General features: G+C 38.0%; 1 protein-coding gene across 5 annotated transcripts in view; it reads right to left on the reverse strand.

The window, feature by feature from the left end:
• The window catches only part of agtpbp1 (ATP/GTP binding carboxypeptidase 1), a 287,469-nt gene that overhangs the window by 241,782 nt on the left and 28,366 nt on the right, over positions 1-17,321 (reverse strand). For all 5 annotated transcript variants that reach the window (XR_005633318.1, XR_005633317.1, XM_039750596.1 and 2 more), the window contains exon 2: positions 8,601-8,664. Coding sequence is in view for 3 of the 5 variants with exons in the window: in XM_039750596.1 (XP_039606530.1) it covers positions 8,601-8,632 (32 nt within the window). In the remaining 2 variants the exon portion in view is untranslated. The remainder of the gene's footprint in view (positions 1-8,600; positions 8,665-17,321) is intronic.

Raw genomic sequence — 17,321 nt, forward strand, 5'->3', positions numbered from 1 at the left:
TGTAGGCCCTCCAACCTGCAGGGAAAAAAAACATTCCCACTCCAGCCACCATAAAAAACAAAAAACTCACACTGTTCCACTCCATCTGAACTAGTGTGGTGCGGAGGTGTCACCCATTGCATGGCTGCACTCTGGTCCTAATCTGGATCCTGCGTTGGTTTGTCATGTGGTGGGTATGGCAATGTGCTGTATCACCACATGCTCCTAACCTCCCTCTCTCAAATGACTGAAGGAAAGCCAGTACAATATTTGCTTAGTATCCAGCAGAGTTAACTGATACCAACGTTGCATTGACCAGGCTAGAAAATAATTTAAGTGATCTTGTACGGTGTCTTGCAGTGAAGAAACTGTTCTTTCAAATGAGCAAGGAGTAGAAGTAATTTCAGTATACAATAAACCAGGGGTGTCGAACTCCAGGCCTGGAGGGCCACTGTGGAGGCAGGTTTTCATTCTAACTTTTTTCCTAATCAGTTTTCAGAGCTAATTAACTTGTTTTCCCTTCATTTGAATAACCCTGTTTTTAAGGATTTATTCCTCTGAATTGATTCTATTCTTCATTAAATGACAACCAAACAAAAATACTAAATTAAATGAGCCAACAAATGACAGCCAACCTTTTTCTTTTGGGCTTGGGTCACTGTGGGCCATGGCTTCCCAGTAGGGTATCGATTTGAGCCCGCGAGTAAATTTCCCTTCTTTCTCTCTAATAAATAAAACGACTTTTTCAATTGTTTGTCTCTGTGATTTATTAATTGTCTTTGCAAAAGCTATTCTAACGGGAAACTGTTGAACATTTTAATATGAATGGCATATCAAGATTTCCATTGGTGTCTAATGTTATGCGCAGGAGATGTGCTACATTACCTTTCTTGGATATATCCTTCTTTTAACAGTAATTTGGGCGGTGGAAGACCGTACAGTGTTAACGGTTGTAGATATTCTTCGGGACATTGCAAGTTGGCGTTTTCATGTTCTGCGCATTTAACTAATTTGCCATGTAACTGATCGACAATTTTTGTGTTAATTCATTTGACTTCCTCAATGCTCAGTGTTAGGACTGCCCGTGTACTCATTTCTTATGTTAATAACCCTTTGGGATGAAATTTGTCAATAAGATTTGGACATAATAAGTCTTCTTTTATTGGGAACTTAAAGTGAGGAAAATGTAAAAATTTATAAGAGCTAAGAGAGAAGGAACTGTGTCTATCAAAAGCATTCACACAAATGAGGTGAGAGGGCCATGTGCATGGTTGAAATATGGTTGAGAGGAGGGAGTGACTTAAAAAAAATCTCATGGTCAAAGTCTCGTCTCGTGGGACTTGAAAAAATCTTGTCTCATGATTCTTTTATAAAAAAAGAGAGATTTAAAAAGATTATTTTCCCCCTTAGTTTATCTTCTTCTTCATATTTCAATGTGTGGTGTCAGATTACTGTGCCCTAAAATTACTCTTCCATATTGAATCATCACTACACCTGTGTAATTACACCAATTTCTTATTTGTCAGTTGAAACAACATGTTTATAAGGGCCTGATGATAGGACAATAGAATACAAGTTGTTGTTACTGTTTTTTATTGTTTTTGAGTGGATTTATCAGTGTGAGGGTGAAAGTGGGAAAAAGCAGACTTATGACTGAATGGGAGGAAAAATGTGAAGTAGATTTATTCAAAACCATTAACAATATACCAAGAAAAGGCATAGTAAAAAAGGTAGTAAACCATTTGCATCATAGCAAAGGAATTTAGCAAAAAGTAAAAGAATGTATGGATCCAAAGCATCTGCATTATTCACCTGTAACTAATACAAATTGTTTCACTTGGCACTACAGCACTATGATTTATAATTGTGTCCTTTACTTAAAAATTAAACAAACACATTATTAGCTTGGTTTGAAACCCTTGTTTATGCAACAGTATGGCTTATGGGTAAGCGTAAACAGTAATGCATGGAAATGTTAATTAAAATATTTCGGGCATTTCAAAGTAATGGCTCTACGGAAAGATTAAGATTACAAAATCCTTATAAAGTAAACTGCCTTAAAACAAACACAGAATTTATATGTTGAGGATTTCAAATTTCCATTTAGCAAAGTGATGAATTCAAACTGGAGAACAGCCAAAGCAGTCTCATAAATGGTCAGCTCTCTGCAGCTGTAGATGGGGACATGCTTCTTAATCATCAATGTCAAACAAAAGGGGAAGAAACACAAGCTGAAACTTTTTCTGCTCTTTGTGCAGAAGCTAAACTTAAATATACTTTCAGACAGAAAATGTTAATGCAACGTACAATTTAAATTTCACCGGCTGATTAAATGTTATCTGTTAACATACATCCACCTTCAGCTTCATGGAGTAGTTATATTTAATTTTTATTTTTCAAAACAAATAATGCTTAAGTAAGTTTCCTTTTTATTGTTAATTGTTTAGAAATTGATTATTAGAAAGAAAGCATCTTACTGTGTTTCTTGAATATTTCCAGATTTTTACAGAGTGCTAAATGTAAGTTGGTAGATTGTCATATAATCCTTCAATCCATCCATATTATCCTGAACAGAGTTGTGTGTGTCATAGGGGGTGGAGTGGTGCATATTCTTGTACTTTACTTTTTGAAGTCTTATGTTCTGACTCTGAAACTTCCTCTTGACATTTTAATGCATTTTTGCAAGTTTTACTTTGAAGCCAAGATAGGAATTCAAAACTTGGTGTCCTGGAGAAGGAAAGCACCAATGCTAAACACTGCACCAACTGTGCCTATCAATTTCTTCCTTATTTGGAAAAGGATGTTCGTTACTGTTTCATGTACAAGTATCCAGTTAAACTGTTTCTAACACTTGTGCATATATAAATAAATTTTAAATCTAACATTTATTCTGGATAGGTTTTTTTATTTTATTGATTTTATTAAAATAAAATAACATTCCATACAAATAACTCAAAACAAATCAACCCCCACCCCTGTGAAAGAAAGCTCGGCCAGCAGAGTAAAACTTTAAGCTAGTAAAAATAAGTAAATAGATAAATTAACAAATGAATAAAGATAAATGGGGTAAATGCTTATTCTAAAATGTTATCGATTAGATCCTGCTAGGTTTTGATAAAGTTTTGAACAGAACCTCTAAGTGCAAATTAGATTTTTCCAGTTTCAATTAGTATATAACATCAGTTACCCACTGACTTTGAATAGGTGAGTTAGGATTCTTCCAGTTAACCAAGATAAGTCTACGTGCCAATAGTGTAGTAAAGGTAATTGCACTTTGTTTGTCCTTCTCCACTTTAAGCCCATCTGGAAGTACCCCAAACACAGTTGTTAGTGGGAGCTCTCTCAAAGGCATGTGAAGATTTTGGTGCAGAATGATGTTAATTTGGTGCACGCCCAAAACATGCGGCCCAGTGAAGCCAGAACTTGATTGCAGCGTTCGCAGGTTGGATCTTGCCCTGGTAACATTTCGGACAATTTTAAATGAGAGAGATGCACTCAATATATAATTTTGAGTTGAATAATTCTATGCCTGTGGTGGGCTGGCGCCTTGCCCGGGGTTTGTTTCCTGCCTTGCGCCCTGTGTTGGCTGGGATTGGCTCCAGCAGACCCCCCGTGACCCTGTAGATAGGATATAGCGGGTTGGATAATGGATGGGTGGATGGATGGATAATTCTATGCTTTGTGCATATGGAGCTTGAGTGAATTCTGTACATTGCTACCTTTCACTCCTTTTTCTGAGATGTTGAGTGAGAGATCCTTTTCCCACTGTACTCCGAGGTAAGAGGGAAATTATTTAACTTTTCTTAAAATGGAATGGGCCCCTGATTAGAGTCATTTGCAAATGTATAATTGCTTTTTTTTATTATCGCTGTATTTTAATTACCACTGTAGTTTCTAAGAGACTTATTTATTGCAATGATTCTTAACCTTTTTCCTAATATAATACCCTACTATACTACATTAGATACATGTTGGTACACTGAGTCATGTTCACCTTGTGCATGTCACAGACTGTATGTAAGCTGCCTTTTTCATAACGAATTCTACATTTCTTATGGGCTGGTTTGTGCTTTTAGCCCCAAAGGGTCCCTCCTTGGCAAATGTAACTTGAATGCACATGCATGTGCCTCTGCTATTTTTTGCAAAGCTAAAATATAAAACACTTTAAACATAGTAGTAGTTGCATCCCTTTTCAGTAATGCAATGTACAAAGGTATTTTCAAAGCACACTCAGCATCAGAGATAAACTGGGATTTAAAATTGGGACTTAGACCAGACTGCCTGCCATAACTGGCTAGACAACTGTCTTTGCACCCTCATCTCCATCCACACTGCTTCAATGCATATATACATAACATTCCCCATTAATTAGTATGTAAAGCAATAGAATATACTGATGGACAAAAGTACAGATTATGCTGCTGCTGTACTAAAAAAACTACTCAAATTCTTTTTCCTCCCACTTCTCACCAGCTGTGCTGCACTATGCTGACCTTAGACAACGAAAAAAGTGTCCAAAACTTAGCTCTAGTTCTACAGTCTCTGACAAAAGTCTTGTCGCTTGTGTACAAATTGACCTGAAGTGCCGCTAAAATATATTTCTAATCAAGATTTTGTTACAAGAAATGGGTCATTTCAAACCCATCAGCTTTTGTAATAATGTTTCAGTGCAAAACGAAACTGACAAAAAGTATTCTAATATTCACAGCTTGGTAAAGCCTATTGAGTCAATTTTTGGCAAGACATAAGTGTTGTCACCTTGTCATATGAGCTTCACCTGTGACTAATAATGGATCAATTAGGTCTCAGGTGTGTATAAAACGAACCCCAGTACACTAGACCTTCACATCAACTGCAACTAGACCTCTGCAAACATGCTTAAGATTCACCCCGAGACTAAAGTGTTGATTATCAAGAGGCTGAAGACCAAATCCACTGCTGATGTGGCAAACACCTTCAATGTGTCTCAGCATCAAGTTCAGAGGATAAAAAAAAGATTTGAAGAGACTGGAGACGTTTTTGACAAGCCCAGGTCAGGAAGACCCCACAAGACAACTGTTCGAGAGGACCCGTTTGTTGGCTTGAAAATCCAAGGCCAGCCCATTTTCCACTGCAGCAGAGCTCCACGAGACCTGGCCACCTGAAGTCCCTGTGTCAACCAGAACAGTTTGTCGGATTCTGTCTCGAAATGGCCTCCATGGTCGAATCAGTGCCCATAAGCCAGCACTAAACAAAAGACAACTGAAAAACCGTGTGGCATTTGCCAAGGCCCACAACCTGCTAAAAGGATGGATGCTGGAAAAGTGGCAGAAGGTGGATTTTTCAGATGAATCTTCTGTTGAATTACACCACAGTCACCGCAAATATTGCAGGAGACCTACTGGAACCCGCATGGCGCCGAGATTTACCCAGAAAACAGTGAAGTTTGGTGGAGGCAAAATCATGGTCTGGGGTTACATCCAGTATGGGGATATGCGAGGGATCTGCAGGGTGGAAGGCAACATCAATAGTCTAAAATACCAAGAAATCTTAGCTACCTCTTATATTCCCAACCATCAAAAAGGCCAAATTCTGCAGCAGGATGGTGCTCCATTGCATACTTCCATCTCCACATCAAAGTTCCTTAAAGCGAAGAAGATCAAGATGCTCCAGGATTGGCCAGCCCAGTCACCAGACATGAACATCATTGAGCATATGTGGGGTAGGATGAAAGAGGAAGCATGGAAGACGAAACCAAAGAATATTGATGAACTCTGGGAGGCATGCAAGACTGTTTTCTTTGCTATTCCTGATGACTTCATCAATAAATTGTATGAATCCTTGCCAAACTGCATGGATGCTGTCCTTCAAGCTCATGGAAGTCATATAAGATATTAAATTTGGATCTCACAGCACCACTACTTAATTTGCTGACATATTTTTAGATTTGCAGTAAAGTTGTTCATTTTCTGTATAGGCAACAAAACTTTTGTCTTGCCCAAATTTGACCTTTCTGTCTTGATTAAATGATAAATCTTTTTTCAGTGAAACTAATTTATTTCAGTGCATTAAACATCATTTGGGAGGGCATTAGCTTTTCATATAAACTATTTCTAACACCAGTTGATTAATTAAAAGTCAGGTTAATAGCAGGAGTTTCTACAAAATAGAGAAGCGACAAGACTTTTGTCAGGGACTGTAAGTAAATTCTGTTCAGTACTTGCTAATTTAATGAAAACTCCAGGAGTTATCTGAAAGTTGGTGTCCTACATTATTAGTTATATTAAACCAGAGGACATAAAATCAAAGCAAGGTCTATGAACTATGATGTTTCACTCCCTGTCTCCCCAGCTGCTGCTTAATAAATCATTTAAAATTCAAATTTGTTATCGTTTGAATGTTCCGATTCATTGTCTGGGCTTGTAGTAAAGAGGCTGCTCAACTCACTGCTTCTAAATTTTGACCCTGCTAAAGTCTCCAGCTCATAAATCACTTTTTAAAAAATACATATACAGTATATAGTAGCAAAGTATTTGCTTATATCAGAATAACTTTTATTCACCAGGATCTTAATGTACAGGACTTTGGTAGTTTTGGAGCTGCTTATAACAGAATATGGCTTGTAGTATAATTATCTCCTGTACCATCATCAGTCCACACCTTGAACCTGTCCCAGTCATTCAATACATAAGACACAATGTTCATTCGGATATCAAGAGTGAGCCTGATATGGCCATGCAATATGTAACAAAGAGAATGGAAAAGGCAGGTGCCATCTCCGGGCATAGAAACCACTCGGTAAGTGACACTTCTTTGATCGATGGTGATCACCTCAATAGACATGTTAATGAAGTACGGTTGGAACGATAAAGGAAATGGGTACCTGAACAATGTAAACCAAGTCTAAAATACCTACACAATAACTATAATCGTAATAAACGAACAATAAAACAGCGGAGAAGCCGTGGATTAAATAAAAAGGCTGTAGTTATCAGCAGGGAGAAGTGAATCCCGTGGCAAAGCAAGGAAGGGAATGCAGAGACCGGAGCGATGGACGACCTTATATAGGCAGGCAGCCAACAACGTGGGAGGCGTTGAGATGGGGGACCCAACACCGTCTCACACGGTGACCGAGCTGCAGGTTATGGATGTATATATGTACGTAAGTAGGATTCAGTTAGCGTTGGGAACCCGCGTACCAAATTTCATGAAGATGGGCCCATAAGTAACAAAGACCGTTTGAAAGTTCAATATGGCGGCCGACAGTGGGGTCTTACCACCGAAATAAGTACGTAAATTGGTTTTGGTTAGCGCAGGGAAGCGGTCTACCAAATTTTGTGAAGATGGGGCCATAAATAAGAAAGTTCAAAATGGCGGACGTTGTCGACCGTTATGACCATTACACGTAGAATTTCGAAATGAAACCTACTTAACTTTTGTAAGTAAGCTGTAAGGAATGAGCCTGCCAAATTTCAGCCTTCTACCTACACGGGAAGTTGGAGAATTAGTGATGAGTGAGTGAGTGAGTCAGTGAGGGCTTTGCCTTTTATTAGTATAGATATAAACAAACACTTTGCTGCTCCTTGATGCTGTGATTTAACCTCCTTAGCGTTACATTTTTTCTCGAAAAAATATGTAGAAAGCATTGCAATTTTTGGCTTGAAAAATGACATATTTATTAAATCTCATCTTCTTACTGTAGTGCAAAGTCAGAAGTGTACAAAGTATAGTAATCCACCCATCCATTACCCAACCCGCTATATCCTAACTACAGGGTCATGGGGTCTGCTGGAGCCAATCCCAGCCAACACAGTGCGCAAGGCACGAGACAAACCACGGGCAGGGCGCCAGCCCACCACAGAAGTATAGTAGTTGTACAAATGAATAATAATAAATAATTAAGAAAAAAATAATACCGTATATACTGTCAAAATGAGTCGTTTGTGTGGTATATCTTGAAGCACGATAAAAAAAAATCCTATGTCACAGTCGGGACAATAGTAGCATGACTCCTTGTGGATTTTCTTTCCAGGCTGATCAATTTCTGAACAGCACATGTGCAATTGACATGAGCATCACTTTTGGATTTATCAGAATCATTTTTCTGTTTCGCTGCCTGAAGACAGATTCTTTTCTCCTTTTAGCCCCAATACATTACATTTTTCAAGAAATGTTTCTCATTTCTTCTCTCATCTGTGTCAGTAGTTTCGGAAATCCATTGGCTCACAAAACTATTGTTCATAGATTGTTGGTTACAAATTCCAGTTAAGCACAAAATTTTCCAGCAAGTACCAAAATGATTTATCCATACATCCATCCATTTTCAACCAAACTTATCCTGAGCAAGGTCATAAGGAAGATGGAGCCAAACTCTAGCAAGCACTGGGGACAAGGCAGTAACAATCCCTGCACAGGGCACCAGTTTTCCACTGTGTGTACGTGTTCACCCTCACACACACACACACACACACACACACACACACACACACACCCCAGTCAATTCAGAATTACCAATGCACCTGATCTTGATGACCTTTGATGAGAAAAATACCAGCAATATACAGAATACAATCCTACAGAACTACTGCAACTTGAAAATGGATGCTTAGGAAAAACAGTTTAAAAAGTTTTAGTTTACTCACCCTTTCTCGGATACCATTTTCGTCTTATTCATTTTTATGCATTTATTTCACCATTTCACTGTATCTAAACATAAACAAAAGTAGTGTTCCATTAATAATACATTTTAAATTAATATTCAAGTAAAACAACAAGAAAAAACATAAAATAGGAAAATATTTAAGAAGACTTTGAGGGAACTTTTAATAATTTTTATACTTAATCATCAATTAATGCTTCCATTCATATATTATTTTTATTTGCCATTTTTGTAAGCCAATTTTGTAATTTAAGCCAACATGTTGTACCAGTCAAAGATATGGAATCACTCAGAAATGTTGATGTTTTGACAGAAATGGATACCTTTTTTTAACAAGATACTATTAAATTGATTTAAAACTACAGCCAAAACATTACTAGTGTGTATTATGGCAATTAATGTTTGAAATAACCGATTTTTAATTAATTATTCGCATATGGCTGCAAAGCCCTATTTTCAGCAATAACTCCGTCTGTGCCCTCCTAATAGATAGAACTTTATTTTTCCCTGTGGGAAATTTGGCTCTTTATTTCTTATGTATTTTACTTTTTTATTTAAAGATAAATATCAATCTACCCATCAATCAACACACAGTAACTCATAACAACAAAGTAAAAACATGCTTTCAGAAAGATATGCAAATGTATTAAAAAAAAAAAAGTAAAATATCTTATTTATAAAATAATTCAGGCCCTTTGCTATGGCACTTGCATGATAAAACTGTTGTGAGGCATATGCTGTAGATCAGAGAAATGGTATATAACCATTTCTAAACCTTTGAGTGTTCCCAGGAGCATAGGAGCCTCAATAATTGTGAAATTAAATAAGTCTGGAACCACACGGACTCTTCCTACAGTTGACCAAGACTGGGCTGGAAGAACCTTTCAGTAAGACGAGCTTTTCAGCTGGTCTCCCTTAATCAAGCATTTATGGTAAAGTGGCTAGATGGACGATGCTCTCAAGTAAAGGGCATATGATAGTGTAAAGGACTATGAGTGTCCGAAAAAAAATTCTCTTCTCTGATTAGACAAAAATGTAACTTTCGTCAGAAAGCCAAGCACTATCATCCCTTGCCTAAAATCCTTACAGTGAAGCATGACAGTGGTAGCATCTGTGTGGGTGCTTCTCATTGGCAAAAACAGGAAGACTGGTTAGAATTTAGGAAAGGATAAATGCAGCAAAATGCAGATAGTCTGACAGGCAAAAATTGTAAATTTATCCATTTAAAATTAAATCTGCAATGCAATCAAGTATGAAGAAAGTAAAGGAGTCTGAATACTTTTTGAATCCACTATAAATATGCAAGCAACTTTGACAAGGATGCCGAAATGAAAAAATCTGCATTTTGGGGTTTTAAAGTAAAACTTGAGTTGAGAATCGGATGTCTAGTACAGTATCACCACTGTGAAAACTGAAACAGGGCATCTTACAAGATAAGTTTGATATTTTTCAAAATGTATTTTCCATGTGAAATGGTGTTCAAAAATCTGACATTTTCCAAAAAAAAAAAAACCTTCCTTGCTGCACTGGCACTTTACAAGGGAGCATGAAGCACTACTTGGAAATAAACGCCTAAGGGGAAGGCTTATACTTCACACTTAGAACATATATGTGCATGCATCATGGCTGCCACACTTTGATGCTTCCTCTGAACATGTTGGCAGAAATTAATGTGACGCGTGCAGCAGTACCAGCAAAAGTGGCATGTGTGTATATGACGTGGATAGTAAACAATGATGCTGACATGTGACAGGAGACTTGCAGCTTCAATAATGTCAATCTGCGTGCTTCAACATTTGATAAAGGTTTCGATACGGTGAAGAAAATCATCAAACTTAAATACTGACATGCGAATATCTTCATGGTGCTTTTCTTCATCTCACAAAGGCAAAACAAGCATCACATATTCCCTATCATAATGATGCAATACACTTAAAGGTATATCTTGGTCACTGTTGTAGAAAAAGACGGCAACACCAACAGAGTCCAAAGAATTTTTATTTGTAACATCTTTGTGCCTCAACTCACAACAGTGCAAAACCAGATTTTGTTCTCTCAAAGTTACGAAGTTGGCGATTGTTCAAGTAAAACTTTTGTGACACTTTATTACGTCAGTTGCTACAGTATCAAAAAAATAGTAAAGATCACATTAGCGAAACAAAAAGGAAATTAATCATCAGAACCAGGTGTAATTGAAAAAAATAGCAGGACAAAGGGAGGTCAGAAATAAAAGGCAAAGAGCAGAAAACAAAAGTCTTTTTGCCTTTGCATCATTCAATGCACAAAACGTAGATTTATACAATAATGTACCATACACTATGAGAATCTGCGGTTCCACAACAGTTAAAGCAACAACAAGTTTAATTTCAAAGAAAACACAATTCGGTCAGCTGTATATTTATGATCACGGAGAAGCAATGCAAATTTTAACAGGCGACAAGAAAGGTAATGTATATATTCTGTGAATAACATTAGACACCAAAGGAGATCTTGACATGCCATTCGTATTAAAATGTTTACAGGTTCCTGTGAGAATAGCTTTTGCTATGACAATTAACAAATCACAGGGACAAACATTAGAAAAAGTCAGATTATGTATTAGAGAAACAGAAACAATATTCACTCATGGGCTGTTATACGTTGTGTTGTCACAATGTGTCTCCAAAACCGGAATCAAAATTCAATGCGATCTTCAAGAAAAGGAAATTCCAAATATTGTTTTTAATGAAGCTTTAAAGTAAAGTGCAAATAATGAAATTATACAATTCCCCAAAGAAAAAAAAAAAAAAGCTTTTAGAATTATATATCCGATTAACCAAACACAGTGGTTGGCATCTTGAAAAGCAGGTTGCATAGTGGCGCAGTGGTAGCATTCCTGTCTCAGAGCAAGTTTCCTCCCACTCTTCAAAGACATGCAGGTTAGGGTAACTGGCAACACTAAATTGGCTCTAGTGTGTGTCTGGTGTTGGTGTGTGTGGTTGTTCATCCTGCAATGGCTTTGCGCACTATGCTAGCTGGCCATAGTAACCCTGGTCTGGAATAAGTGGTTAGAAAATGACATATGACATCTTGAACAGCATTAGAGGTTATTTTAAGATATATGGAAATGAATCTCACACATCTCAAAATCCGTTTCATGTATATCAGATTCAGTGACATAATAATACAAGCAAACTGTGCATAAACTGAAAAATACTACAAGTAGCATAAAACAAACTGTAGAAACACACATAACATCTTACACTGCATTGATAATAAATACAGCAATAAACAGGCACAGAAAATTAACCCCTAGCAGTAAAATTTCCTGAAGTAACTCCATCTGCAAAATATACTGTAAAAACAAGATCCAAAGCAAGTATTGCTCACAAAATTTTTTTACATACTTATAAAGCAGTGTTTCCCAACCTCGGTCCTGTGCCCCTATTTTTCTCCATTTACTGTAATGGTGATCAGCTCGAAAGCCGTGAGGGGCGGAGTTTCGTGTGACATCATCATGCCTCTCACGTAATCACGCATTAGGTAGAAAACCAGGAACAGCTACAAAACACGCTGAAGAAAACATGCATTATATAATTAAGAAGACAGCGAAACAATTAGAAGCGAGCGAGTGACATATAAAACCATATTCAGCGGCTCACGTGAACTGACGCAGTCTGCAAACAAAAGCAACAGTTCCAAAGAGTGCTGAACAAAAACCGAATTACACTGCTACGCTCAAATAGACAAACCACATGCCGTGGCGCAATAGTAGAGCTTTCGCCTGTAGCGCCGACGTCCGAGGTTTGATTCCCGAGAGGGGATACACTAAGTATGTACACGCGCTTCTCGATTCATTTTAACCTTGCATCCCCTTAGTTTGAGACGTATGAAAACACATGCGGTTTACGCAGAAAGACAGATCACCTATTGAAGCTTCATGAATAATGGATACTTTATTCGCGATCAATGATTGTTTTGGTAAAGCCATACTCAGTGTATTCATTAGATGAACGGTAATAAAGTAAGAGCGAGGGGACGGTAACTTACTGAGGCACACAAGCAAAACCACAATAGCACGCGGGCTCGATGTACTGTAGTGCGCAACTCGATCTGACTTGCGATCACATTACAAAAAATATTTCTTTTCAAGTTCTATTTAGTCCATATGTGTCAAACTCAAGGCCCACGGGCCACATTCGGCCCGGCGTGTAATTATATCCGCCCGCGAGATCATTTTATATACTGTATTATTGTTATTAATGGCCCGCGGATATGAAGCGCTGGTAACACAATAAGCTACAGATCCCATAATCCAGCGCTTCAGCTGCCTTGTCGAACACTTACCACGTTAATCAAAAGTCTAGCTTATGATGCTACAAGTTATTGCCAAGCTAGCCCACACGATGCCAAAGAGAAAAGGTGATTCTGAACATAGAGCCTTTAAAAACCGATGGGAGGCTGAGTAAATGTTTACTGACATTGCCGGTAAACCCGTGTGTCTCATTTGTGGAACGCGTGTACAAAAACTGGGGTCTCCTACCCAGCAAAAGTCGAGCAGCCGGCGCGCGCGCATAGCTGTGCCGGCCTTCGAGACGCTGACTGCGCTTCTGCCTTAAGTGAGCACTTTTAATTTTTTTCATCCTCCCCCTGAGCTATAGCCCAGACAAGTGCAAACATGGGACTCCTTTTCTACACCACGGCAAAATAATATTAAGGCGATTCACACTTTCTTTTGCACGTATACGATTATCAGGTCCTCAGCTCGGATTATGAAGACACGCACACGAGTGGAGGACTGACAGTGCCATCACAGCCGATTAATGGCAGGGACGTCTCACCAGTCTACACAAGACCCACCGCGACTGTCCCCAAAAGGCGATCATAACGTCACCAAACATGTCTCTATACTTAAGAAAAAGGCAACTTTCCTTTCTTTACACCTTTTTTCCTTTTATCCCAAACCAAACCCTTTCTCTCTTAACACTGCAGAGGACACAAAACAAATTTTCTTTAATTTCTCGTAATACCGGTAAGGCACATTACCAGAGGCAGAAATTTGAACGTTCACATAGAAAATGTAATTTCTATACCACAGCCGTCGTGTAGCGCCTTTCAAAATGGATCTACTACTGAGAGATGATCCATATACATTTTAGCTGCTGTTAGTACTACTTACCTGTTCTGTTATACGGTCTTTTAAAATGTAGTTTACCTGCAACCACTCGAGTAGTGCTCAATGTACCTGTACTTCTTAAAACGTTAATGTTTTACTGTTTAATAACTTCGACTATATTTTATTATTTTTCCCTTGCACTCAGTGACCAAAGCTATACACACACATATATATATATACCTGTGTGTGTATTATATATACATATACATATACATATACATATACATACATACATACATACATACATACATACATACATACATATATATATATATATATATATATATATATAAACTTTTTTCACGAACGTCCCGGTTCATGTACAACTCGGTTCACAACCAAAAAGCTCCCCAAACTTTTGACTTGGTTCACAACCACACAATCGGTATACAAACAAGCCAGTTTCCTTGTCTGAGCTGAGCTGAGCTGAGCTGAGAGAGAGAGAGAGAGAGAGAGAGAGAGAGAGAGAGAGAGAGAGAGAGAGCACCACCACCCCCCCCCCGGCAGCCTGTGAGAGAAAGAGAGCTGCCATGCTTTTTCATTTAAGCAAAGCTGCTCCTTGTTCATTGTTTTCAATAAGACGTGCACTCTCTTTGTGCTCTACAGTATTCCGTGTGCTTTTGCAGTTAACTGTGGCTTCTAAGCAAGTGAAGAGTGGTCAGGAGAAAGTTTTGAAGAAAATTGAAATCGAAGTAAAGAAAGAAATTACAAGAGGTGGAAAAACTGTTTACCAGTTTACTCATTTACCAATCTGAGAACCCTCGTGCTTTCAAGCAGCATAATGTAGACAAAGCCAGACTGCCAGTCATGTGGAGGGTCACAAGAACCTCTTTTTGGAATGGCTGCATGAGGCTTTCACTCTCACCAGCTAAACCGCTAAAAGCACCAGAAACCCAAGAAATCACCTGAAGGAAAACACTTCATGCCAGAACTCGTCTCATGCAAGGTTAGTTTTCTTGGTGGTTTTTGTATTACGGATTTTTCAAAAGTTAAATTTTTTAGTTCATAATGTGATTTGTTGCAATGTCATTTTTCTCTTTTTTCAAATGTTCGCTTTCTTCCTTGTGCTTAAAACTCATTAAAAAAATGTTTACATGGAGGACTTCATCATGTGATTTGTTGCAATGTTACTTTTTTCTTGCGAGTTGGTTTTTAAATGCAGTTAGGATTTGTGCGATGTTGTTTTCTGGTGCGCTTAAAACTCATTTTAAAAACATTGTTTACAGCGATCAGGCTTTAAGTTTAATAGCGTGATCTCCTGCAATGATACTTTTTTGGTTGCTTGTGAGTTGGTTTTTAAATGCAGTTCGGATTTGTGCAATGTTTTTTTTCTGCTGTGCTTAACTCATTTAAAAAAAAATGCTGCGCGAGCACGGGCAGCTGACAGGGAAGGGATGGGAGGGGGATAGGGGTGGGTGGTGTGTCTGTCTGTCTCTGTGTGTGTGTGTGTGTGTGTGTGCTACAGAGAGAGAGAGAGAGAGAGAGAGAGAGAGAGAGAGAGAGAGAGAGAGAGAGAGAGAGAGAGAGAGAGAGAGAGCGTGAGCCAGGCTGCTCCTGTAGCTGAGGTAGGGAGGGGCTTTGGTGGTGTGTGTGCTACAGAGAGAGAAAGAGAGAGCGCGAGCGAGCCAGCTTGTGTAGCTGATCAGGGAGCCTGGGTGTTGTGTCAGTGTTAAAATATATATATCTATATCTATATATAGATAGATAGATAGATAGATAGATAGATAGATAGATAGATAGATCTATATATCTATATCTATATATAGATAGATAGATAGATTCATCTATCTATAGATATAGATATAGCAGCAATCCAAGCCGTGAGAAAACAGTGAAAAGGAGGCGGTCAGATGTCATGGTACATTTTCTAATGCAGCTAGCCTAAAACAACTTTGTGACGCTGCCGCCAAATACACAAAACAATTACTTTCACAATCATGTTACATTATTTTCAAATGTTTCCTTTTCTTTTCATAACTTCTTTAACACACTATCTCCGCCATGGGCGCTGGTATTTTGCTAGTATCTATATCTATATCTATAGATAGATAGATAGATATATAGATCTATATATCTATATCTATATCTATATCTATATCTATATATCTATATATATCTATATATAGAGATATATATATCTATATATAGATATATCTAGATATATCTAGATATATATAGATATAGATATAGAGAGAGAGATATATAGAGATATATAGATATAGATATAGATATTGTATATAGATATACAAGTACCAAGCAGTTATATAAGAATAATGTATTTTTTTCTTTTTAACACTATTTTCATCTTGATTCTTTAATTAGTAAGTAATAGATTAATTAAAGTATTTATCTATTGGGTCTGATGCTAAAGTACTTGCAGCCTTTGATAATACAGTGTTTGCCAGTGTATCTGCTCTGTTCATTTTAATTGTCAATAATAAGAGACAACAAAGGGGAAAAACTGCACAGAGAAAGGGCAAAATATAATGAAATCAACAAAACAGTTAAGCATTTAAATCTATAGCAAAAGCATAAATATTTCTAAATGTCTTATAAATGCATAAATCATGCTGCTGTGCTTTTCTGAATGTAGATTAAAAGAAAAATAATACTAGCTAATTAAATGAGATATGACAGAGAGAAGGAAGGTTGATATATTGTGCATGCAAGAGACTAAATGGAAGGGGAGTAAGGCCAGGTGGATTGGAGGTGGATTTAAATTGTTCTATCATGGTGTGGATGGGAGGAGAAATGGGGTAGGAGTTATTCTAAAGGAACAGTATGTCAAGAGTGTTTTGGAGATGAAGAGTGTCAGGTAGAGAAATAATGATTATGAAGCTGGAAATTGGAGGCATGATGATGAATTTTGTTAGCGCATATGCACCACAAGTTGGGCGTGCAATGGGTGAGAAAGAAGATTTTTGGAATGAGTTGGATGAAGTGACCAACAGTGTACCCAAGGGACAGAAAGAGGTGATTGGAGAGGATTTCAATGGGCATGATGGTGAAGGGAACAGTAGAGATGAGGAGGTGATGGGTAGGTATGGTGTCAAGGAGAGGAATGAAGAAGGTCAGAGGATAGTGGATTTTACCAAAAGGATGGACATGGCTGTGGTGAATACATATTTTAAGAGGGAGAAACATAGGGTTACATACAAGAGTGGAAGAAGATGCGCACAGGTAGATTACATTCTTTGCAGAAGAGTCAATCTGAAGTAGATTGAGGACTAAAGTGGTGGCGGGGAAAGTGTAGTTAAGCGGCATAGGATGGTGGTCTGTAGGATGACGTTGGAGATCAAGAAGAGGAAGAGAGTGAGGGCAAAGTCAAGGATCAAATGTTGAAAGTTGAAAAAGAAAGACTGCAAGGTTGAGTTTAGGGAGAAGCAAGAAGGGTGCTTGGCGTGACATCTGGAAAGAGGAAGGAGGAAAAGGAAACCTTTTGGTGGAATGAGGAAATACAGGGGAGTATGCAGAGGAAGAGGATTGCAAAGAAGAAGTGGGATAGTCAGAGAGATGCATAAAGCAGACAAGAATACAAGGAAATAAGGC

Source organism: Polypterus senegalus, chromosome 4 (genome assembly GCF_016835505.1).
Source record: "Polypterus senegalus isolate Bchr_013 chromosome 4, ASM1683550v1, whole genome shotgun sequence".
NCBI lineage: Eukaryota > Metazoa > Chordata > Cladistia > Polypteriformes > Polypteridae > Polypterus > Polypterus senegalus.